This window comes from Gobius niger, assembly GCF_951799975.1.
Source record: "Gobius niger genome assembly, chromosome: 21".
NCBI classification, from domain to species: domain Eukaryota; kingdom Metazoa; phylum Chordata; class Actinopteri; order Gobiiformes; family Gobiidae; genus Gobius; species Gobius niger.
This window is the reverse complement of record NC_136872.1, coordinates 25,545,918-25,571,503: the sequence shown is the minus strand read 5'-3', so window position 1 is coordinate 25,571,503 and position 25,586 is coordinate 25,545,918. Positions and strand designations below refer to the sequence as shown.

The window sequence follows — 25,586 nt, the reverse complement described above, 5'->3', positions numbered from 1 at the left end:
GGAGCTAACTGAGCTAACAGAGCTAACGGAGCTAACTGAGCTAACGGAGCTAACTGAGCTAACGGAGCTAACGGAGCTAACTGAGCTAACTGAGCTAACTGAGCTAACGGAGCTAACTGAGCTAACTGAGCTAACGGAGCTAACTGAGCTAACTGAGCTAACTGAGCTAACGGAGCTAACTGAGCTAACTGAGCTAACGGAGCTAACTGAGCTAACTGAGCTAACGGAGCTAACTGAGCTAACGGAGCTAACGGAGCTAACTGAGCTAACGGAGCTAACGGAGCTAACTGAGCTAACGGAGCTAACTGAGCTAACTGAGCTAACGGAGCTAACTGAGCTAACTGAGCTAACGGAGCTAACTGAGCTAACGGAGCTAACGGAGCTAACTGAGCTAACGGAGCTAACGGAGCTAACAGAGCTAACTGAGCTAACTGAGCTAACGGAGCTAACTGAGCTAACGGAGCTAACAGAGCTAACTGAGCTAACAGAGCTAACTGAGCTAACTGAGCTAACGGAGCTAACGGAGCTAACGGAGCTAACGGAGCTAACGGAGCTAACTGAGCTAACGGAGCTAACTGAGCTAACGGAGCTAACGGAGCTAACGGAGCTAACAGAGCTAACTGAGCTAACAGAGCTAACTGAGCTAACGGAGCTAACGGAGCTAACGGAGCTAACGGAGCTAACTGAGCTAACTGAGCTAACGGAGCTAACGGAGCTAACGGAGCTAACGGAGCTAACGGAGCTAACAGAGCTAACTGAGCTAACTGAGCTAACAAGCTATGGTTTTCTCCCGGAGCTAATTGTAGATGATGTGAGTAATAAACCACAACATCAGCCCAGCTCAGTGTGTTTCATTGTTCTTTATTGACTTTATTTGTGCAAATTTCTCGTTTTCACGTGAGGACCGGAGGTTTAGCTTAGCATTAGCTTTCTCCAGTGCTAATGCTACAACAGGCTCCTCAAGGCCCAAACACATTCCCAGCGCAGATTCAGCCTCTGAAATAAACTTTCTTGTTGCCACTTTTAATCCTGGGTGTTTAGATAAAGAAGCACTGTGATGTGTCTTTGTAAAAGTCCCGGAGCTACAGCAGCTCTGGGACTTTTACAACGACACATCAGTGAAGCTAAACCTCCGTGACTTGTTTACATCTGTGGGGCCGGCGTAACGTCGAGATGCACTTCTTTGTCGAGCTGCACTGACAGTATCGACGCGCATGTGCACATGTCTTTGTCTCTCATTAAAAACGAGTTATTACCCGCTGGTAAACTTTGTCTTGCATAATATTACGTAACTAAAGAGCAGTCGACTCTTTCCTCAGCAACTTTTATGACATTTAAACGCTCACGCTTTATGATTATTGACAAAACTTGTACTTTTGTTTTTGTTTTTAAAGCCTTTATTTTCAACAGACAGATATTTAAAGGCAAATTGTTTCAGCAACTACAGTGCCTCTCGTAAGTATTCATACACCTTGAACTTTTGCACATTTTGTCATGTTTACAACCCTAAACATAAAGATTTTATTTTTATTTTTTTACTGAACGTTCACACACAAGTAACAGACAACTGTGAAGTGAAAGCAAAATGATACATGATTCTGTTATTTTTCAAAAAATAGGAAAGTGAAAAGTTGGGCCTGCATAAGTATCATACAGCATTTTCTGAGTGCATTAAATTGCCTTTAAAACATTCATAATGACTCCAGAATGTTCACTCCTTGGCCTAACGGTTAAATAGAGGCACCTGTGTGTAATCTACTCTCAGTATAATTTCAGCTGTTCTTTTAGGCCCTCAGAGCTGTGGTCGGAGTGTGTTGGTCACTAAACAACATCATGAAGGTCCAGGAGCACCAGAGAGGTCAGGGATAAAGCTGTGGAGAAGTTTAAAGCAGTGTTAAGTTATACAAAGATTTCCCAAGATTTAAACATCTCCCGGAGCAACTGTTCAATCCATCATTCAGAAATGGAAAGAGTAAAGCACCACTGCAGACTTACCAAGACACGGCTGTTCACGTAAACTAACAAACTGAACAAGGAGACACTGGTGAGAAATACAACCAAGTGCCCCAAGATAACTCTGGAGGAGCTGAAGTGCTGCTGCTGAGCTGGAGGAATCTGTACATGGGACAACTATGAGTCGTAGTCAAACCCCAAGAGACTTGTGCTGTTATTGCAGCAAAAGGGGGTTCCACACAGTGTTGTTTTCGTCAACGAAGACGATAACGATATCTTTTCGTTGACGCCCCTTTTTTTAATGACGATAACGTAACGATGACGAGCTAAAATGAGCTCTTTGGGGACTAGAACATGACGAGACGTTTACGAGTTTACGTCAATGAGACGAGACGAGACAAAAATGGGAGAAGGTTTTTCGTCAGATCGTTCACAAACGGTAAACGTGACCCGGAGCGGCGCCGTGATGCTCATGATGCGCCCGGGCAGCGGCGCCTCTTTCTCTCTCTCCTCGTGAGAGAGTGACCGCACTGCTCGCAGTGACCACGAGTACATCCTCCTCGGAGCGTCTGACATCCAGGTCACAGGGACTTTATTGTTTCTCAGGACAGTTTTCAACACCGTGGCGTCTGAACACAGAAAGCACCTTGAGGTCGGCTGCGTATGCGCAGACAGCGCTGTTGGTAAAAAATTTAAAAAAGCGATGACCAGAGGACGAGGAGAGCGGGCGCTTTTGGGAAAAGTCCTGGTCGGCCAGTGCCTGTCGTGGTGTCAAAAGCCAATAGAAGCTTTTATTTATCCCAATTTCCAAGACTTATTGAAATGAATTATAACTTCTTATAATGAAACAGACGAAAACTTGACAAAAAGCTTTTTAATTTCCGTCTGACTAAAACGTGACTAAAACTATAACATTTTGAAATGACTAAAATGTGACTAACCCTAAAAGCATTTTCGTCCAAAAGACTAAGTGTGTCCAGCTCGTTTGAGGAAAGGCCTGGATGCCCCGAACGGCCCGCGCTCACACTTACACAAACGAACCGAGCCGTGGCCGAACACGAGGAGTTGTTTACAAGTGCACGTGAGCAGCAGCAGCGCAACATAATGCGGAAGAAAACAAACTATACAGCTGCTTGAAATAATGTCTACTTTGACCCCCCTCTCTTCACTTCACTTTTCTTTGCATTTTGCAGCACCTGCCGCTCTGAGCCTTTCTCTGGAGTCATATACAGCCTTCAAAAAAGTCAGTTTATGTCAGTCATTGCTGCTTCGGCCACTGGTTAAACAGCTTTATGTTGGTGAACTCCTGGAAGTCTACGCTTTACGTTACAACAAAGCACTTCACACGAACACGCACCGAAGTCACAAGTGATAAAAGCACCTGCAGGTTTTATCTGTCCGACTAAAGCCTGCGGCCAAACCGGGTACAGCAGCAGAGAAGCTCGGACACAGGGCGGGAGAAGCGCAGCCGCTCCCGTAAAGTCAGCCCGAGACGTGCGTGAAGCGGCCAGGGCGTCGGGGTGAGCGGTCGGGGAGACGAGCGGTTTGTGGCCGGGGGTCCGGGGAGCCGCCCGGGAGCGAAGCGGTCGGGGCCGGGGAGACGAGAGCGAGGCAGCCTCTGCTCTGTTTGATAAATACAGCCTTTTCTCACTGTTTTACGTGACAAATGCACCCGCCCAGACAACCGCCGCTTGTATCCGTGCGTGTGCGCAAACACGAGCAACCGAGCCGCGCTCTGGCCCCCCTCCTCCAAGCGGCCAAAGTCCAGAACCGAGTCCGACTCGGGCACGGATTGATTGCACTCACACTACACAAACGAACCGCGCAGAAGGGGCTTCCAGCGCTTGGGCGCGGCTCGGATGGACAAGTGTGAGTGCGCCCTTAAACTAAAAGGGCCAAAAACAACACTGGTTCCACAAAGTATTCATTCATCTGTATGATACTTATGCACGCCCCACTTTTCAGTTTTCTATTTTTTGAAAAATAACAGAATCATGTATCATTTTGCTTTCACTTCACAGTTGTCTGTTACTTGTGTGTGAACGTTCAGTAAAAAAAAAATCAAAATCAAATCTTTATGTTTAGGTTTGTAAACATGACAAAATGTGCAAAAGTTCAAGGTGTATGAATACTAACGAGAGGCTCTGTACGACATTTACTCTTTACATGTAGAACAAACTGCCTAATTCCACAGTAACATTTATGAAATCATGTTTTTTGCTGAAAAAGCGGAACTCGACGGCTGAATGTAAAATGACTCGATAGTTCTGCACATGCGCAGCAACGAGAAGTCGTGCAACTCGACACGCCGTCTGTCTCGACTGTGCAGCGGCGTAGGATCTGCCCCGGTGGCTCAGCTACAGCTACGTCACTGTGGGGGGAAAGCTCCTGATCGGCCACGCTCGACGCCCTGACCCCGAGCGGTATGAATCCATGCCGCTCGCCGCGAGGTAGTCAGCGTGCGGTGTGAAACAGGCCTTACCAAGCACGAAAAGCTTCAAAACGCGCCGCACAGGAGGCGTGAGGCGCTGCTGGACCTCCTGACGCTCCTGATGGAGGAGTCTGGTCGAGCAGAGGCGGAGCTTCACCATCAGGCAGGGCAGGCAGCTGCTTGTGCCCCCCCAACAGTCAAGGCCCCCATGGACTGACCTTTCATTTATAAACTGGCATTAACCTCTTACCACCTGCAAAACCAAATCATTCTCTCCTCTTTGCCTCTGTCGCCACTTTTTATTTCCCTCATGTGTTTTTGTCACTTTTTTACTACTTTTTTGCTGGATTTTTATCTTTTTTTTTTCCTGGATTTTTGTCTTTTTTTTGCTGAATTTTTGTCATTTTTTTGCTGGATTTTTAGCTTTTTTTTTGCTGGATTTCTGTCAATTTTTTCATGATTTTTGTCTTTTTTTTTTTGCTGGATTTTTTTGTCACTTTTTAGTTGAGTTTTTGTCACTTTTTATCTTTTTTTGTTGCGTTTACTTCCTCATCTTCTCCTCGTTTCTTGCCTCTGTTCTGAAGCTTTTAGATTTGTAGAATTGGGAGAAAACATGTTGAGGTGGGAGTTAAGAGGTGAAACGCTCGATATCCACGGTTTTCCTCATGACTTTGGTGCTGCAGTTACACCGTCTCTCCACTAACCCCCTGTGGCGCTGTTGATCCCCCTCCTGCTGCTTTAGTGACTCATGTTCCCCCATGTTTATATGTTTATAACTTACACTGAGCACAGACTTTTGACTCATGGCTCCACCACATTATATTTATCATGATTCACTCTGGAGAAAAGTTCAGATGAAAATATGCAGATTTGAAAACACCCACAATTAAAGTCACAAACTTCAGACGTGAACTTTATTCCCAGGAGGCGGCGCTCACGAGGCCATCCAGACGAGGAAAAAGATCCTCTCGGTTCAGGCGGGAGTTAAGAGGTTAAAGTCTCCATTAGCTTATTATTGCTGCCAATCCCAAGATGCTTAGCGCTCTGACATCACGGGGGCGTGGCTTAGCCGAGGGGGGAGACAACCTGGAGTGTGTTTACATGCACAAAGTTATAATGGGGGTTTGAGGTTTCCTGGTTTTGCTTCATGTAAACACAGAATCCTGGTTTCAGTTTCCTGGATAAACTTTCCTACAGCCGTTTTCTCTGACGCCTGAGCCTTTAAATCGAAACACTGAAGTGACCTTAAAGGGACTAGATGGAGCTTAAAGGGATATTTCAGGATGTTTGACATAGGGCCTCATTTCCTCGTTATCCGGAGTGTTTTTGTAATTCATGCAGTTCTTATGTTTGAAGAGTTTCGTGGCGCTAGGCTAGTGCAAGGCTAGTGCATTTCTATGGTATCAGCTAGCCTGCATTAAAAACAGTCTGACCCGACTTTTATCTGACTTCGGAGCAGCTCACACGTGTGTAAGGGCCTTTCTCTGCATTACGCCTCACAATATAGTTCCTCTTTTCATCCACTGAGAAAATCGACATGTTTCATTTTGTGTGACTAGACTTGGATCGTGTAAAGGCTCACGTAACTGGATTTAAATAAGGAAAACGTGGAACAGCTTGGTCGCTTCTAACTCACCCCAGTTTGGAGTTATCAGAGGGGGGAGCGTACCTGGCGGGGGTTCAGAGGGGGGAGCGTACCTGGCGGGGGCCCTCCGTACTTCCTCTGGCCGTTCACCTGGATCTAAAAGACCAGTGTAATCACTTTTTGTCCATTTTTTGACACGTTTTTGTTGCTCTTTTTTCCAATAAGTTTTTAGATTTGGGTAAAGCTGAGCTGGAGGTGGAGCTCGGTTCAGGCGGGGGTTAAGAGGTTAAACATTTTTAACCTCTTAACCCCCGCCTGAACCGAGCGCCTTTCCTCCAGCTCAGCTTTACCCAATAATAAGACTCATTTGAAAGCTAAGGCCTACGATAGAAACTGATCTTTTTCATTATAACAATGACATCAGTGGCATTTTTCTGTTTGTTTCATCTTGACACGTCCCAGGCCCCGCTTTGGGAACCCTGGGCAGTGGTTTTCAAATATATATTGTTTTAATCTTCAAATGAATCACAGAAACACACTTTAGGACTGTGATATTAATAATTACCCATAGACATGTTTTCTTTACTAATATTTACAAATCTGCCCCTTCTTTGTCTGACATTTCACTGACATGACACGGTTAATAAGTTAAAGAAGAACCGCTCACTGAGAGTTTCTTCTTTTCTGTCCCTGAAGGAGCGAAAGAGTGAGATGGACTAAATATAAACAGGTTTATTATTTCCCTTTGTAATAACTATAACATCAGTGTAAACATGGAGCAGGGCTTTAACAGGAGTTTATTGAGACTAAGGTGAATCTGAATGTGTTGAACCAGATTTATAACAATGTAATGGAGGAAAATGTCACTTCCTCAGTTTAACTCTCTGACAGCTCTAGTTTTTATACTTATTACACCACTGACTTTACAGAGTTGTTTGTTACAGGTTGATTCCTGCCTGACACTCCCTGGTTTAGAACTGGCCTGTCCTGATTCTTGCTCTGAGTCACATGACTCTAAAGAACAGGAAGTCACATTTCAGAGTCTGTTTCCTCCGTCTGCACCTCAGGACTCTCTGGTAAGAACTCTTGTACATTTCTTTGTATAAACTCTGGATCATGGGCTGATTTCTGAGGTTGAATCCGTTTAAACTTGTTTCTCTGAACTTGACTGAAGCCAATGTAATAAAAGTGTGGATCAAACACAGCAGCTGCTCACAGAGCTGTTCTAAAGTCTGAGCCGATCCAAAAGGACAGGTGAGGTACAGCAGTGAACAGGTGAATGGGCTGTTAGTGACTTTGTGTTTCCTGTCTTTGCCTTCCTCAACTGGAACACTTTTATGAACGAGCTCCTCCGCTGCTCCTACAATAGGTTTGTGCCAAAAGAAGCCTGTGTCCACCACAGGGCAAAGCTCCGGTTATTTAGGGGAATAAAAATATGCTGTCCTTCACTCTTGTAACAAAGGTGAATTCTAGCCAGCGTCAACAGAATAAAGGGCAGATTCAGACTTCTTTCTTTTGTTTATTTCTTCATTCTTACTCTTCTTTTATATCTGTGAAAACTAAACAGAAATGACAGCATCAGTGCTGTGCATCACAGAAAACATAAACAAACAAGTACCGTAGCCACAAACTACCGAAAATGTAACAAACTAAAAGAAATTCCACCATAAAACATATATCAAACAATAATGGAAAAGAAATATACATACAGCCGATGCCACACGCCAGAGCCGGTGCTGGCCCTTCTGGGGCCCTAAGCAAAAATCCACATGGGGGCCCTGCAGTAGCATCCCATGGTTATTCGGCAAAGGGTGGACCTATTTACGGTCAAAAACAGTTCCACTGTACAGTAAAGCAGGGCAGAAGTGGAAAATCATTACCTCAATTCAGGCCCTGCACCTCTGTGTGAGAACCACTAACCACTAAGCCATTGTCCAACTGGGATTTAGGACGACTACTAGTCTATTTCCCCCACTTTTTAAAATGGAAAATGGCAAATGGGCCCATTCTCACCTCTGACCCACAGTTTGGGAAGCGCTGATTTAAAACTAACTGAAACCTGCACCTGACGGATGTTTCTGTGTGACCACTGAGAATTAGCCTGTGAGTCGCCCCAACTCGTTATAGACTGTGCACATTCAGAGAACCAGAGTTACTGTAAGTTACTGTGCTCATGAGAACCGTGTGGATTCAACTCCTCTTTGAGACAAAAAGGCCACGGACACGGCTTTACTCTCGTCTGTCCATCAAACTACTGTCCTGATTCTCCACCAGACACAACAAGAAGAGAGTTTAAATGAGTGAAGCTGATGCCCCGAGTCTGCGCAGAGAAAACATGAGAGCAGCGCCGGGACACGGGGACGTGATGCAGCCGCGGAGGAGCCGCACATGAGGCGAAGCATGAGGCGAAGCATGAGGCGAAGCATGAGGCGAAGCATGAGGCGAAGCATGAGGCGAAGCATGAGGCGAAGCGAGAACCGGGAGACAGACGGCCGAGCGGGACACGAGCGGGACACGAGCGGAGAAGCACTCGCGCTTTGGAAGAGACCGGGGGGAAGGCGGTCGGTCTCTCCTGCTCATTCACTTGCAGACTGCTCCGTTTTGGTGTTATATGTGGCGAAGTAGGCGGAGAGTGAGTGAGCGCCTGTCTCCGCAACAACGCGTTGATTAATCAGCGAAACAACACGGTAGTTTGACTGAGATTTGGGGCCCTTGCAGCCGCGGGGGCCCTACGCACCTTGCGTAGTCTGCGTGTAGGAAGAACCGGCTCTGCCACACGCAGACGTAAACCACAGATGGTGTTGGATTGAAGAAGACCTCTCACCAGTATTGCCATGTGCTCTCTGGCGGCTAGAGCTACTTAAATAAATAGCTCGGCCACTGGGGCAATATTTGCCCAACAACTAATGCAGGGCCAGAACAAAAAATGTCATCAAAATGTCTTCCCTGAAATACTTAGCCCTGAGTTTGAAATGTTCCAGTGTTAGAGGTTCTTTAGGCTGAAGGAGACAGGAGTTGAACTGAAGACTGTGAGAAACTGTGCAGTGAAAGGAAGGACAGACTGAGGAGCAGCTTTAGGACCATGTTAAAGGAGATGATTACACACACAACATGATTGAACACTGGAAACATTGCAATATTCACATCGTTTTGATATTTATGTCCCAAATGTGTTTCAGAAATGGCCTCTCGGAGCCCGAGCCGCTCTGAGGAGCAGTTCCTGTGCTCCATCTGTCTGGAGGTGTTCTCTGAGCCCGTCTCCACTCCATGTGGACACAACTTCTGCAAACGCTGCATCTCTCACACCTGGGACTCCAATGAGAGCTGCTTCTGCCCCCTGTGTAAAGAGGTCTTCTCCACCAGACCACAGCTCAAGACCAACACCTTACTCTCTGAGATGGTCTCACAGCTCACACTGGAGAAGAGGAGCAGCTCTATGGAGCACATGACCAACTTCAGTGAAGTCCAGTGTGACGTCTGCTCTGAGCCCAAACTGAAGGCAGTGAAGTCCTGCCTGGTCTGTCTGACCTCGTTCTGTGAGAGCCACCTCCAGCCTCATCTGAGCGCGCCCAGACTGAAGAGACACCAGCTGATGGAGCCTGTGGACGACCTGGAGGACAGGATCTGTCCCACACACCAGCGCCCCCTAGAGCTGTTCTGCAGCACTGATCAGAGCAGCGTCTGTTCCATGTGTGTAATTCGGGAGCACAAGAACCATGAGGTATTATCTCTGGAGGAGGCGTTTGAGCAGGAGAAGGTCTCTCTGCAGCAGACTGTGGCTGAGAACCAGCGTCTGGTGGAGCAGAGGAGGCTGAAGGTCCAGGAGATCACAGCTGCCCTGGAGCTCAGTGAGAGAGAGGCTCAGAGAGAGACACAGCAGATGGTTAAGGTCTTCAGTGACATCATGGAGTCTGTGCAGAGATGTTTGGACCATCACACCAAAGTCCTGGAACAAAGTCTTTCTAAACATAAGGAGCGCGCTCAGGCCTTGATCCAACAGCTGCAGCAGGAGATGTGTGAGCTGGAGAAGAGCAGCACTGAGGCCCAGCAGCTCTCACTCTCTACAGACCCCCTCCACTTTCTACAGCGCTGCCCTGCACTGCCCCCTGCTGGCCTGAAGGACTGGAGCAGCGTGAGCTTTGAGCCGCAGACGTGTGAGGGCAGTGCGGCCCGAGCTCTGTCTGAGCTGGAGACGAGGCTCTCACAGAAGATCAACAAAGTCTTTAGACAAGTGGCTTCAGAGTCGAACAAGAAAGAGCTGAGGAGAGTTCAGACGTTTGCTGTGGACGTCACTCTGGACCCAGACTCTGCTCATCCTAAACTGGATCTGTCTGAAGATCTCAAACAGGTTCATCACACTGATGTTTGGAAGGAGCTCCCAGACTCTCCTCAGAGGTTTACATATTATGCTATGGTTTTAGGAAAACAGAGTTTCTCTTCAGGCAGGTTCTACTTTGAGGTTCAGGTCAAAGGGAAAACTGACTGGACTTTAGGCGTCGCCCAAGAGTCCGTCAACAGGAAGGGAGAGGTTGCTCTGAGTCCAAAGAACAGATTCTGGACCATTGGGTTGAGAGACAAAGATAAATACAAAGCTTGTACTAGCCCTGATGTCCGTCTGTCTCCACTGAGGCCTCCTCAGAAGGTCGGGGTGTTTGTGGACTATGGAGCAGGTCTGGTCTCCTTTTATGACGTAGATTCTGCAGATCTCCTCTACTCCTTCACTGGCTGCTGCTTCAGGGAGAAACTCTTTCCTTATTTCTGTCCTGGTCTCAATTATGAAGGAGCAAACACTGCTCCTCTGATCATCTCAGCTGTGGACACAGAGTCTCCAGTTTGTGAAGGTCTTAAATGAAACACTTGTATCTGAACAGCAGCTCCAACAGTGACTCAGGCTTTGTTTGTGTGTTGGTTTGTGTCTCTGCTGCAGGACAGACAATAAGGATCTTCTTGTGTGTAAAAAGTGTGAATAAGGAAAGAGCCGGTGTTTCCTGAGTTCATATGAGACGTTAGAATAAAGGGCTCTGTACAAAGTCTTCACTTTACATTCTCTGCTTTTGCTTCACGTGTCACAGAACTCACCCTAAAGATCCTACTCTACATGTTTTAGTTCATTTGGGATTTCTTTAAATAAACTCCTTATTAATGGAATATTCTGTCAAAATGTCAATGATTGTGTTTGGGACAAAAAAGATCAATAAACTCTTGGAAAATGTGTTTTATTTGTTGTGATTTTGTGGAGAGGACAGAGCTCATGAACCAACACATTTATCAAAGATCTAAAAACAAACAAACATAGAATATTATGGACTCTGAGGGCGGTGTCGTCCTGGTGACTGGAGGTGCAGATGTTTGTGTCCAGGGAGAAGAGCCAGGGGGAAAGTTCACAGCCCTGAGGAGTCCAGATGCTCCAGGAGGAAGTGGAGGGGCCATATCGACTCCACAGACCTGTAGGTGAACTGCAGCGGGTCCAGGAGGGGGCGGTGATGTTCTTCAGGTGGGGCAGGACCAAGCGCTCAAAAGACTTCAGGACCACAGACGTCAGCGCCACCGGCCTGTGGTGATGAAGTCCTGTGGTCATGAAGTCCTGTGGTCATGAAGTCCTGTGATCATGAAGGCCTGTGGTCATGGAGTCCTGTGGTCATGAAGTCCTGTGGTCATGAAGTCCTGTGATCATGAAGTCCTGTGGTCATGAAGTCCTGTGGTCATGAAGTCCTGTGGTCATGACGTCCTGGTCATGAAGTTCTGTGGTCATGAAGTCCTGTGGTCATTAAGTCCTGTGGTCATGAAGTCCTGGTCATGAAGTTCTGTGGTCATGAAGTCCTGTGGTCATGAAGTCCTGGTCATGAAGGCCTGTGGTCATGAAGTCCTGTGGTCATGAAGTCCTGTGATCATGAAGTCCTGTGGTCATGAAGTCCTGTGGTCATGAAGTCCTGTGGTCATGAAGTCCTGTGGTCATGAAGGCCTGTGGTCCTGAAGTCCTGTGGTCATGAAGTCCTGTGGTCATGAAGTCCTGTGGTCATGAAGTCCTGATCATGAAGTCCTGTGGTCATGAAGTCCTGTGATCATGTAGTCCTGTGGTCATGAAGTCCTGTGGTCATGTAGTCCTGTGATCATGTAGTCCTGTGATCATGAAGTCCTGTGGTCATGAAGTCCTGTGATCATGAAGTCCTGTGGTCATGAAGTCCTGTGGTCATGAAGTCCTGTGATCATGAAGTCCTGTGGTCATGAAGTCCTGTGGTCATGAAGTCCTGTGATCATGAAGTCCTGTGGTCATGAAGTCCTGTGGTCATGAAGTCCTGTGGTCATGAAGTCCTGTGATCATGAAGTCCTGTGGTCATGAAGTCCTGTGGTCATGAAGTCCTGTGGTCATGAAGTCCTGTGATCATGAAGTCCTGTGGTCATGAAGGCCTGTGGTCATGAAGGCCTGTGGTCATGAAGTCTTGTGGTCATGAACTCCTTTGGTCATGAAGTCCTGTGGTCATGAAGTCCTGTGGTCATGAAGGCCTGTGGTCTCTGGTTTCTTGGGAACAGGGACGATGGTGGACGATTTGAAGCGTTACGGCACATGGCACGACTCCAGGGCCAAGACCCAAACCAAGACCCAAACCAAGACCCGAACCAAGACCCGAACCAAGACCCAGACTAAAACCAAGACCCGAACCAAGACCCGAACCAAGACCCAGACTAAAACCAAGACCCGAACCAAGATCCGAACCATGACCCAGACTAAAACCAAGACCCGAACCATGACCCAGACTAAAACCAAGACCCGAACAAAGATCCAAACCACGACCCAGACTAAAACCAAGACCAGACTAAGACCAGACCAAGACCTGAACAAAGATAAGACCAGGACCAAGACCTGAGCCAATTACCAATCAATGAGTGAATCGGACACTATGGGGGGGGGGCTAACTTCACCATGGGGGGGGGGCTAACTTCACTATGGGGGGGGGCTAACTTCACTATGGGGGGGGCTAACTTCACTATGGGGGGGCTAACTTCACTATGAGGGGGGTAACTTCACTATGGGGGGGGGCTAACTTCACTATGGGGGGGCTAACTTCACTATGGGGGGGCTAACTTCACTATGGGGGGGCTAACTTCACTATGGGGGGGGTAACTTCACTATGGGGGGGCTAACTTCACTATGGGGGGCTAACTTCACTATGGGGGCTAACTTCACTATGGGGGGGGCTAACTTCACTATGGGGGGGCTAACTTCACTATGGGGGGGCTAACTTCACTATGGGGGGCTAACTTCACTATGGGGGGCTAACTTCACTATGGGGGGGCTAACTTCACTATGGGGGGGCTAACTTCACTATGGGGGGGATAACTTCACTATGGGGGGATAACTTCACTATGGGGGGGTTAACTTCACTATGGGGGCTAACTTCACTATGGGGGGGGTAACTTCACTGTGGTGGGGCTAACTTCACTATGGGGGGGTTAACTTCACTATGGGGGGGCTAACTTCACTATGGGGGGCTAACTTCACTATGGGGGGGCTAACTTCACTATGGGGGGGCTAACTTCACTATGGGGGGGCTAACTTCACTATAGGGGGGCTAACTTCACTATAGGGGGCTAACTTCACTATGGGGGGGCTAACTTCACTATGGGGGCTAACTTCACTATGGGGGGGCTAACTTCACTATAGGGGGCTAACTTCACTATGGGGGGCTAACTTCACTATGGGGGGGCTAACTTCACTATGGGGGCTAACTTCACTATGGGGGGGCTAACTTCACTATGGGGGGGCTAACTTCACTATGGGGGGGCTAACTTCACTATGGGGGGGGCTAACTTCACTATGGGGGGCTAACTTCACTATGGGGGGGCTAACTTCACTATGGGGGGCTAACTTCACTATGGGGGGGCTAACTTCACCATGGGGGGGTAACTTCACTATGGGGGGCTAACTTCACTATGGGGGGGCTAACTTCACTTTGGGGGGCTAACTTCACTATGGGGGGGCTAACTTCACTATGGGGGGCTAACTTCACTATAGGGGGCTAACTTCACTATGGGGGGGCTAACTTCACTATGGGGGCTAACTTCACTATGGGGGGCTAACTTCACTATAGGGGGCTAACTTCACTATGGGGGGCTAACTTCACTATGGGGGGCTAACTTCACTATGGGGGGGCTAACTTCACTATGGGGGCTAACTTCACTATGGGGGGCTAAATTCACTATGGGGGGGCTAACTTCACTATGGGGGCTAACTTCACTATGGGGGGGCTAACTTCACTATGGGGGGCTAACTTCACTATGGGGGGCTAACTTCACTATGGGGGGGCTAACTTCACTATAGGGGGCTAACTTCACTATGGGGGCTAACTTCACTATAGGGGGCTAACTTCACTATGGGGGGCTAACTTCACTATGGGGGGCTAACTTCACTATGGGGGGGCTAACTTCGCTATGGGGGGCTAACTTCACTATGGGGGGGCTAACTTCACTATGGGGGGGGCTAACTTCACTATGGGGGGCTAACTTCACTATGGGGGGGCTAACTTCACTATAGGGGGCTAACTTCACTATGGGGGGGCTAACTTCACTATGGGGGGCTAACTTCACTATGGGGGGGCTAACTTCACTATGGGGGGGCTAACTTCACTATGGGGGGGCTAACTTCACTATGGGGGGCTAACTTCACTATGGGGGGCTAACTTCACTATGGGGGAGGCTAACTTCACTATGGGGGGCTAACTTCACTATGGGGGGGCTAACTTCACTATGGGGGGCTAACTTCACTATGGGGGGCTAACTTCACTATAGGGGGCTAACTTCACTATGGGGGGGCTAACTTCACTATGGGGGGCTAACTTCACTATAGGGGGCTAACTTCACTATGGGGGGGATAACTTCACTATAGGGGGCTAACTTCACTATAGGGGGCTAACTTCACTATGGGGGGCTAACTTCACTATGGGGGGGCTAACTTCACTATAGGGGGCTAACTTCACTATAGGGGGCTAACTTCACTATGGGGGGCTAACTTCACTATAGGGGGCTAACTTCACTATGGGGGGGCTAACTTCACTATGGGGGGGCTAACTTCACTATGGGGGGCTAACTTCACTATAGGGGGCTAACTTCACTATGGGGGGCTAACTTCACTATGGGGGGCTAACTTCACTATGGGGGGGCTAACTTCACTATGGGGGGCTAACTTCACTATGGGGGGCTAACTTCACTATGGGGGGGGCTAACTTCACTATGGGGGGGTTAACTTCACTATGGGGGGGGCTAACTTCACTATGGGGGGGTTAACTTCACTATGGGGGGCTAACTTCACTATGGGGGGGCTAACTTCACTATGGGGGGCTAACTTCACTATGGGGCTAACTTCACTATGGGGGGGCTAGCTTCACTATGGGGGGGCTAACTTCACTATGGGGGGGCTAACTTCACTATGGGGGGCTAACTTCACTATGGGGCTAACTTCACTATGGGGGGGCTAGCTTCACTATGGGGGGGCTAGCTTCACTATGGGGGGGCTAACTTCACTATGGGGGGGCTAACTTCACAATGGGGGGGGCTAACTTCACTATGGGGGGCTAACTTCACTATGGGGCTAACTTCACTATGGGGGGGCTAGCTTCACTATGGGGGGGCTAACTTCACTATGGGGGGGGGGCTAACTTCACTATGGGGGGGCTAACTTCACTATGGGGGGGCTAACTTCACAATGGGGGGGGGCTAACTTCACTATGGGGGGGCTAACTTCACTATGGGGGGGGCTAACTTCACTATGGGGGGCTAACTTCACTATGGGGGGGCTAACTTCACTATGGGGGGCTAACTTCACTATGGGGGGGCTAACTTCACTATGGGGGGCTAACTTCACTATGGGGGGCTAACTTCACTATGGGGGGGCTAACTTCACTATGGGGGGGCTAACTTCACTATGGGGGGGTAACTTCACTATGGGGAGGCTAACTTCACTATGGGGGTAACTTCACTATGGGGGGCTAACTTCACTATGGGGGGCTAACTTCACTATGGGGGCTAACTTCACTATGGGGGGGCTAACTTCACTATGGGGGCTAACTTCACTATGGGGGGGGCTAACTTCACTATGGGGGCTAACTTCACTATGGGGGGGCTAACTTCACTATGGGGAGGCTAACTTCACTATGGGGAGGCTAACTTCACTATGGGGGGGCTAACTTCACTATGGGGGGGCTAACTTCACACAAGTCAGAAACTTATGAGTTGACGGAGTTGTTGTGAGCTGATTTCTGCTGCGCGTCGGCACTTCCTGACTCAGAACATGGTCCGCCCTGATTCGTGCTCGGAGTCGCATGTCTCTACAGAACAGGAAGTCACATCTACGGAAGAGTCTGTTTCCTCCGTCTGCACCTCAGGACTCTCTGGTAAGAACTCTTGTACATTTCTTTGTATAAACTCTGGATCATGGGCTGATTTCTGAGGTTGAATCCTGTTTAAAGTTTAGAACAAACTCCCGGAGAGGCGGATCATGTGCAGAGCCAGATTTATGAGCAACAGGAACAGTTCAGACTCACAGAACGATGTGGTTGTTCCAGGCCTTGAACGTGTCCACAAGACAAAGAGGTCTGACTCCACTTTGTTTGGAATAAGAGGAAATAATATAGATGTAAAGACTATTATGGAAACACATGTTGAGATCAGCAGAAGTGTCTCAATAAGAAGTCAGTTTAAAAGCTGCAGACAAACGAATCCTCCAGATGTAAGTCGTCCGGACTGAACCTGCTGTCAGTGTCAGGTTTGTGTTTTTCTACTTCCTCAGTTTGAAGGATAAAGCCTGTGGAGACGGTTTGATCAAAGCTTTATGTGACACTTCAGTACAAATCCCATAATAAGAGAGGCTTCGAGACAGACCTTCATAGGAAAAGGTTCTGTCGTCTGGACTGGGCAGTTTGACCGTTGATTTTATATAAATGTTTAAGGATCAGTGACAGTGAGATTCATTCACAGCTCTAGTTATGAAAAAGAAAAGCTTGAAATGGTTCAGATACATTTGTGTGACTTTAGTGAAGCTAAAATATTACAGGTCTAAAGTGTTAAAATGTCATTCAGTCTCATAAAGGCCAAAAGTGGAGACAATCTTCCAAACATGAGTGTGATGTTGATCAGGAGAAGAAGAAGAAAGTGACAGGTTTGTGAATCCAATCACTGTCAAATAATGATCATGGAAACATTTGGGATTTTCTGTAAAAACTGTTTCTCTCCCGTAGAGTTGTATTGGCACCTGCTCCCACTGAACACAATTATATAACACACAACCTGTACATGACAAAAACAACACTTTGTGATCATCTACACACATTATTTAACACTTTGATGTGTTTCAGAAATGGCCTCTCGGAGCCCGAGCCGCTCTGAGGAGCAGTTCCTGTGCTCCATCTGTCTGGAGGTGTTCTCTGAGCCCGTCTCCACTCCATGTGGACACAACTTCTGCAAACGCTGCATCTCTCACACCTGGGACTCCATTGAGAGCTGCTTCTGCCCCCTGTGTAAAGAGGTCTTCTCCACCAGACCACAGCTCAAGAAGAGCACCTTACTCTCTGAGATGGTCTCACTGCTCAAACTTCAGAAGAGGAGCAGCTCCATGGACAAGAGGATCACGTTCAGTGAAGTCCAGTGTGACGCCTGCTCTGAGCCCAAACTGAAGGCAGTGAAGTCCTGCCTGGTCTGTCTGTCCTCGTTCTGTGAGAGCCACCTCCAGCCTCATCTGAGCGCGCCCAGACTGAAGAGACACCAGCTGATGGAGCCTGTGGACGACCTGGAGGACAGGATCTGTCCCACACACGACCAGCCGCTGAAGCTCTACTGCAGCACTGATCAGAAGGCCATCTGTGTGGTATGTTCTGCTCTGGAGCACAAGAACCACACGCTGGTTTCTCTGAAGGAGGCGTTTGAGCAGGAGAAGGTCTCTCTGCAGCAGACTGTGGCTGAGAACCAGCGTCTGGTGGAGCAGAGGAGGCTGAAGGTCCAGGAGATCACAGCTGCCCTGGAGCTCAGTGAGAGAGAGGCTCAGAGAGAGACACAGCAGATGGTGAAGGTCTTCAGTGACATCATGGAGTCTGTGCAGAGATGTTTGGACCATCACACCAAAGTCCTGGAACAAAGTCTTTCTAAACATAAGGAGCGCGCTCAGGCCTTGATCCAACAGCTGCAGCAGGAGATGTGTGAGCTGGAGAAGAGCAGCACTGAGGCCCAGCAGCTCTCACTCTCTACAGACCCCCTCCACTTTCTACAGCGCTGCCCTGCACTGCCCCCTGCTGGCCTGAAGGACTGGAGCAGCGTGAGCTTTGAGCCGCAGACGTGTGAGGGCAGTGCGGCCCGAGCTCTGTCTGAGCTGGAGACAAGTCTCTCACAGAAGATCAACAAAGTCTTTAAAGAAGAGCTGAGGAGAGTTCAGACGTTTGCTGTGGACGTCACTCTGGACCCAGACTCTGCTCATCCTCGTCTGGTTCTGTCTGAAGATCTCAAACAGGTTCATGACACTGATGTGAGGAAGAAGCTCCCAGACTCTCCTCAGAGGTTTACTAAATATGTTATGGTTTTAGGAAAACAGAGTTTCTCTTCAGGCAGGTTCTACTTTGAGGTTCAGGTCAAAGGGAAAACTGAGTGGAATTTAGGCGTCGCCCAAGAGTCCGTCAACAGGAAGGGAAAGGTCACTCTGAGCCCAAAGAACGGATTCTGGACGATTATGTTGAGAGACAAAGATCAGTACAAAGCTTGTACTAGCCGTGATGTCCTCCTGTCTCCACTGAGGCCTCCTCAGAAGGTCGGGGTGTTTGTGGACTATGGAGCAGGTCTGGTCTCCTTTCATGACGTAGATTCTGCAGATCTCCTCTACTCCTTCACTGGCTGCTGCTTCAGGGAGAAACTCTTTCCTTATTTCTGTCCCTGTACCAACGATGGAGGAACAAACTCTGCTCCTCTGATCATCTCAGCTGTGGACACAGAGTCTCCAGTTTGTGAAGGTCTTAAATGAAACACTTGTATCTGAACAGCAGCTCCAACAGTGACTCAGGCTTTGTTTGTGTGTTGGTTTGTGTCTCTGCTGCAGGACAGACAATAAGGATCTTCTTGTGTGTAAAAAGTGTGAATAAGGAAAGAGCCGGTGTTTCCTGAGTTCATATGAGACGTTAGAATAAAGGGCTCTGTACAAAGTCTTCACTTTACATTCTCTGCTTTTGCTTCACGTGTCACAGAACTCACCCTAAAGATCCTACTCTACATGTTTTAGTGCATTTGGGATTTCTTTAAATAAACTCCTTATTAATGGAATATTCTGTCAAAATGTCAATGATTGTGTTTGGGACAAAAAAGATCAATAAACTCTTGGAAAATGTGTTTTACAAACATAGAATATTATCGGTTATTTACAACCACCCAATCTATGCTGCGTCCACACCAAACGTGTTTTGGGCGTCAAAAACGTGCCTCAAGCCCGTCGTTGGACGCTTGTGTTACTAAAGTCAGACGTTCTGGTGTCAGCTCAGAGTCTGGTCGTCCATCTTGGAAGTAGCTGTTCCCTGAAATACACCGGCTACAGTTCATTGTTGATTAAAAGTCTGTAATAAACCACAGATGTGTGAAGCCTCAGTGTGTGATCGTCATAAAGCTGCTCTGTGTCGTTACGGATTCATTGTTATTAGTGCTTAATGCTTGTTGTCATGGGAGAAAACCGGAGCTCAATGCGAGCTAACAGAGCTAACTGAGCTAACTGAACTAACGGAGCTAACGGAGCTAACAGAGCTAACTGAGCTAACTGAGCTAACAGAGCTAACTGAGCTAACAGAGCTAACTGAGCTAACGGAGCTAACAGAGCTAACTGAGCTAACGGAGCTAACTGAGCTAACTGAGCTAGCTGAGCTAACAGAGCTAACTGAGCTAACTGAGCTAACTGAGCTAACAGAGCTAACTGAGCTAACTGAGCTAACTGAGCTAACAGAGCTAACTGAGCTAACTGAGCTAACTGAGCTAACAGAGCAAACGGAGCTAACTGAGCTAACGGAGCTAACTGAGCTAACTGAGCTAACTGAGCTAACAGAGCTAACTGAGCTAACTGAGCTAACTGAGCTAACAGAGCTAACTGAGCTAACGGAGCTAACGGAGCTAACGGAGCTAACGGAGCTAACAGAGCTAACTGAGCTAACTGAGCTAACAGAGCTAACAGAGCTAACTGAGCTAACTGAGCTAACTGAGCTAACAGAGCTAACAGAGCTAACTGAGCTAACGGAGCTAACGGAGCTAACTGAGCTAACAGAGCTAACTGAGCTAACTGAGCTAACAGAGCTAACTGAGCTAACAGAGCTAACTGAGCTAACAGAGCTAACGGAGCTAACTGAGCTAACAGAGCTAACTGAGCTAACTGAGCTAACAGAGCTAACTGAGCTAACAGAGCTAACAGAGCTAACAGAGCTAACGGAGCTGTGGCAGGCATATCGGGGACAGGAAGAGAATTGGACACAGGGGTTTAGCGCATGCGCAAGCTTCGCACGGCCAATTTATGTTTACGACAGTTAGAAAACAGTTGTGGCAGCATATCGGGGACAGTTAGAAGACAGTTGTGGCAGCATATCGGGGACAGTTAGAAGACAGTGATTAATATTTTGGAGTCGAATAAAAAAAATAGCTTGACACAGACATAATGCTTTGTATAACATAATTTCAATAAAAATCAAAAGTACTGTTTTGAAAGAAGTTTGTTTTAACTCAGCACAATATATTTAGTACTTCTGCGCATGCGTCTTACAGGCGCGAAGTTCGACCGGCTTTAAAATGTATTCATATTTTTATGATCGGTACAATTTATGTGTTTAAACCATATCTACTTATAATTTTAATTGTTTTTCCGCTTATTCCAGTCAAATAGAGTGCAAACTACCCACGAGGATGTTTTCTTTCGCGTTTTTTCGCTGAAAAGAATGGCTTTATGACGACCTAACCTATTTAAATCTTATATTTGGCTGCCTTGTGTGTAAATATATAGGCCTATAAATATTATCATAGATTGTACATTTTGTAAATAGCCAATTGTTGTGTTTTTGTTTAGTTAAATCTGATCGTTTGTAATTATTATAATTTATATCATCATCAAAATCATCATTATTTTGTTTATTTGTATTTTCTATAAATATACACAATTTACAACTTGTTGTTCTGTTGCTTTGTCAAATCTTTCATAATCGTTATTATCATTTCTATCATCGTCATTACAATTATTTATTTCAATGTATTTTACATAAATATAGCCGACATAATTTACACATTGCCTAATTAACACTTTCTCCATCTGTGAGATCAATAAAGTATCAAAGAGCTGCCGTAAACATGCGAGGCTGCGCATGCGCGAGACACCGTAGCCCCGATTCTCCAGCGTTCGCTAGCTCCGATTCTCTTCCTGTCTCCAATTCTCTTCCTGTCCCCGATATGCCTGCCACAGGAGCTAACTGAGCTAACGGAGCTAACGGAGCTAACTGAGCTAACGGAGCTAACGGAGCTAACTGAGCTAACAGAGCTAACAGAGCTAACTGAGCTAACTGAGCTAACGGAGCTAACGGAGCTAACTGAGCTAACGGAGCTAACGGAGCTAACGGAGCTAACAGAGCTAACAGAGCTAACAGAGCTAACTGAGCTAACTGAGCTAACTGAGCTAACTGAGCTAACGGAGCTAACGGAGCTAACTGAGCTAACGGAGCTAACTGAGCTAACGGAGCTAACTGAGCTAACTGAGCTAACGGAGCTAACGGAGCTAACAGAGCTAACTGAGCTAACTGAGCTAACGGAGCTAACTGAGCTAACGGAGCTAACAGAGCTAACTGAGCTAACAGAGCTAACTGAGCTAACTGAGCTAACGGAGCTAACTGAGCTAACGGAGCTAACGGAGCTAACTGAGCTAACTGAGCTAACTGAAGTAACTGAGGTAACTGAGCTAACTGAGCTAACTGAGCTAACGGAGCTAACGGAGCTAACTGAGCTAACTGAGCTAACTGAGCTAACGGAGCTAACGGAGCTAACTGAGCTAACTGAGCTAACTGAGCTAACAAGCTATGTTTTTCTCCCGGAGCTAATTGTAGATGATGTGAGTAATAACCTACAACATCAGCCCAGCTCAGTGTGTGATCATTGTTCTTTATTGACTTTATTTGTGCAAATTTCTCGTTTTCACGTGAGGACCGGAGGTTTAGCTTAGCATTAGCTTTCTCCGGTGCTAATGCTACAACAGGCTCCTCGAGGCCCAAACACATTCCCAGATTCAGCCTCTGAAGTAACCTTTCTTGTTGCCACTTTTAATCCTGGTGTTTAGATAAAGATAAAGAAGCACTGATGAGCACTGAGTCTTTGTAGAAGTCCCAGAGCGGCTCCGGTTCACAGTGAAGCTAAACCTCCGTGACTTGTTTACATCTGTGGGGCCGGCGTAACGTCGAGATGCACTTCTTTGACGCGCATGTGCTCATGTCTTTGTCACTCATTAAAAACGAGTTATTCACAGCTGCTAAACTTTGTCTTACATAATATTACGTAACTAAAGAGCAGTCGACTCTTTCCTCAGCAACTTTTATTACATTTAAACGCTCATGCTTTCTGATTATTGACAAAACTTGTACTTCTTTTTGTTTTTAAAGCCTATATTTTCAACAGACAGATATTTAAAGGCAAATTGTTTCAGCAGCTACAGAGCCTCTCGTAAGTATTCACACACCTTGAACTTTTGCACATTTTGTCATGTTTACAACCCTAAACATAAAGATTTTATTTTGATTTTTTTTACTGAACGTTCACACACAAGTAACAGACAACTGTGAAGTGAAAGCAAAATGAAACATGATTCTGTTAATTTTCAAAAAATAGAAAAGTGAAAAGTGGGGCGTGCATAAGTATCATACAGCATTTTCTGAGTGCATTGAATTGCCTTTAAAACATTCCTCATGACTCCAGAATGTTCACTCCTTGGCCTAACGGTTAAATAGAGGCACCTGTGTGTAATCTACTCTCAGTATAATTACAGCTGTTCTGTGAGGGCCTCAGAGCTGTGGTCACTAAACAACATCATGAAGGCCAAGGAGCACCAGAGAGGTCAGGGATAAAGCTGTGGAGAAGTTTAAAGCAGCGTTAAGTTATACAAAGATTTCCCAAGATTTGAACATCTCCCGGAGCAACTGTTCAATCCATTGTTCGGAAATGGAAAGAGTAAAGCACCACTGCAGACTTACCAAGACACGGCTGTTCACCTAAACTAACAAACTGAACAAGGAGACACTGGTGAGAAATACAACCAAGTTCCCCAAGATAACTCTGGAGGAGCTGAAGTCCTGCCGCTGAGCTGGAGGAATCTGGACATGGGACAACTATAAGTCGTAGTCATACCCCAAGAGACTTGTGCTGTTATTGCAGCAAAAGGGGGTTCCACACAGTGTTGTTTTCGTCAACGAAGACCATTACGATATCTTTTCGTTGACGCCCCTTTTTTAAATAACGATAACGTAACGATGACGAGCTGAAATGAGCTCTTTGGGGACGAGAACATGACGAGACGTTTACGAGTTTACGTCAATGAGACGAGACGAGACAAAAATGGGAGAAAGTTTTTCGTCAGATCGTTCACAAACGGTAAACGTGACCCGGAGCGGCGCCGTGATGCTCATGATGCAGCGGCGCCTCTTTCTCTCTCTCTCCCCGTGGCGTGCGGTCACTGCTCGCCCACATCCTCCTCGGAGCGTCTGACGTCCAGGTCACAGGGAGTTTGTTGTTTCTCAGGACAGTTTTCAATACCGTGGCGTCTGAACACAGAAAGCACCTTGAGGTCGGCTGCGTATGTGCAGACAGCGCTGTTGGTAAAAAATAAAAAAAAGCGATGACCAGAGGACGAGGAGAGCGGGCGCTTTTGGGAAAAGTCCTGGTCGGCCAGAGCCTATCGTGGTGTCATCTGTTTGTCAAAAGCCAATAGAAGCTTTTATTTATCCCAATTTCCAAGACTTATTGAAATTAATTATAACCTCTTATAATGAAACAGACGAAAACTTGACAAAAACCTTTTTAATTTTCGTCTCACTAAAACGTGACTAAAACTATAACATTTTGAAATGACTAAAATGTGACCAAACCTAAAAGCATTTTCGTCCAAAAGAAAAAACTAAAAGGGCCAAAAACAACACTGGTTCCACAAAGTATTAATTCATCTGTATGATACTTATGCAAGTCCCACTTTTCTATTTTTAAAAAAATAACAGAATCATGTATCATTTTGCTTTCGCTTCACAGTCGTCTGTTACTTGTGTGGGAACGTTCAGAAAAAAAGTAAAAATAAAATCTTTATGTTTAGGGTTGTAAACATGACAAAATGTGCAAAAGTTCAAGGTGTATGAATACTAACGAGAGGCTCTGTACGACATTTACTAAGTACATGTAGAACAAACTGCCTAATTCCACAGTAACATTTATGAAATCATGTTATTTGCTGAAAAAGCGGAACTCGATGGCTGAATGTAAAATGACTGGATAGTTCTGCTCATGCGCAGCAACGAGAAGTCGTGCAACTCGACAAGCCGTCTGTTTCGATTGTGCAGCGGCGTCGGATCTGCCCCGGTGGCTCAGCTACGTCACTGTGGGGGGAAAGCTCCTGATCGGCCGCGCTCGAAACCCTGACCCCGAGCGGTATGAATCCATGCCGCTCGCCGCGAGGTAGTCAGCGTGCGGTGTGAAACAGGCCTTACTGTGAGGCGCTGCTGGACCTCCTGACGCCTCCTCGAGGCGCGTCCTCCATGTATTTCAAATGTAAACCTTTAAAAGCTTCTGATGGAGGAGTCTGGTCGAGCAGAGGCGGAGCTTCACCATCAGGCAGGGCAGGCAGCTGCTTGTGCCCCCCCAACAGTCAAGGGCCCCCATGGACTGACCTTTCATTTATTACTTTACTTTTTCTTTCTTTATTCGGACCATAGACAAAACATAAAAACAAAAACTCATACGAACTCAAAATACAACCTGCCATGATTGTGGCAGTTGTGAGCTCAATTTCAGACATGCAGCTCAATACATTCACATCTTAGTACAAACAATTTTGTTTTACCTTTTGCACATTTGAGATTAGGCTGTCCGAAAAGGAGTGGGGGGAATTTAGTCCCACCCCTTTTAAGATTTATAAACTGGCATTAACCTCTTACCACCCGCCAAAACCAAATCCATTCTCTCCTCTTTGCCTCTGTCCTCACTTTTTTATTTCCCTCATGTGTTTTTGTCACTTTTTTATCACTTTTTTTTCAGAATTTTTGTCAATTTTTTCAGGATTTTTGTCACTTTTTAGTTTAGTTTTTGTCATTTTTGTCGCTTTTTTTGTTCACTTTTTATCTGTTTTTGTTGCGTTTACTTCCTCATTTTCTCCTCGTTTCTTGCCTCTGTTTTGAAGCTTTTAGATTTGTAGAATTGGGAGAAAACATGTTGAGGTGGGAGTTAAGAGGTTAAACGCTCGATATCCACGGTTTTCCTCATGACTTTGGTGCTGCAGTTACACCGTCTCTCCACTAACCCCCTGTGGCGCTGTTGATCCCCCTCCTGCTGCTTTAGTGCCTCATGTTCCCCCATGTTTATATGTTTATAACTTATACTGAG

The 25,586-nt window shown here is 46.7% G+C and overlaps 1 protein-coding gene across 1 annotated transcript; it reads left to right on the top strand.

The window, feature by feature from the left end:
* Nucleotides 1-8,960: 8,960 nt before the first annotated feature.
* LOC306980667 (uncharacterized protein) lies at nucleotides 8,961-18,966 on the top strand (the record flags this gene model as incomplete). Its single annotated transcript, XM_079580095.1, has 3 exons — nucleotides 8,961-10,810; nucleotides 17,318-17,955; nucleotides 18,058-18,966. The coding sequence occupies exons 1-3, from the start codon at nucleotides 9,151-9,153 to the stop codon at nucleotides 18,964-18,966; spliced, it is 3,207 nt and encodes a 1,068-aa protein (XP_079436221.1). The 5' UTR covers nucleotides 8,961-9,150.
* Between the last annotated feature and the right edge of the window lie 6,620 nt (nucleotides 18,967-25,586).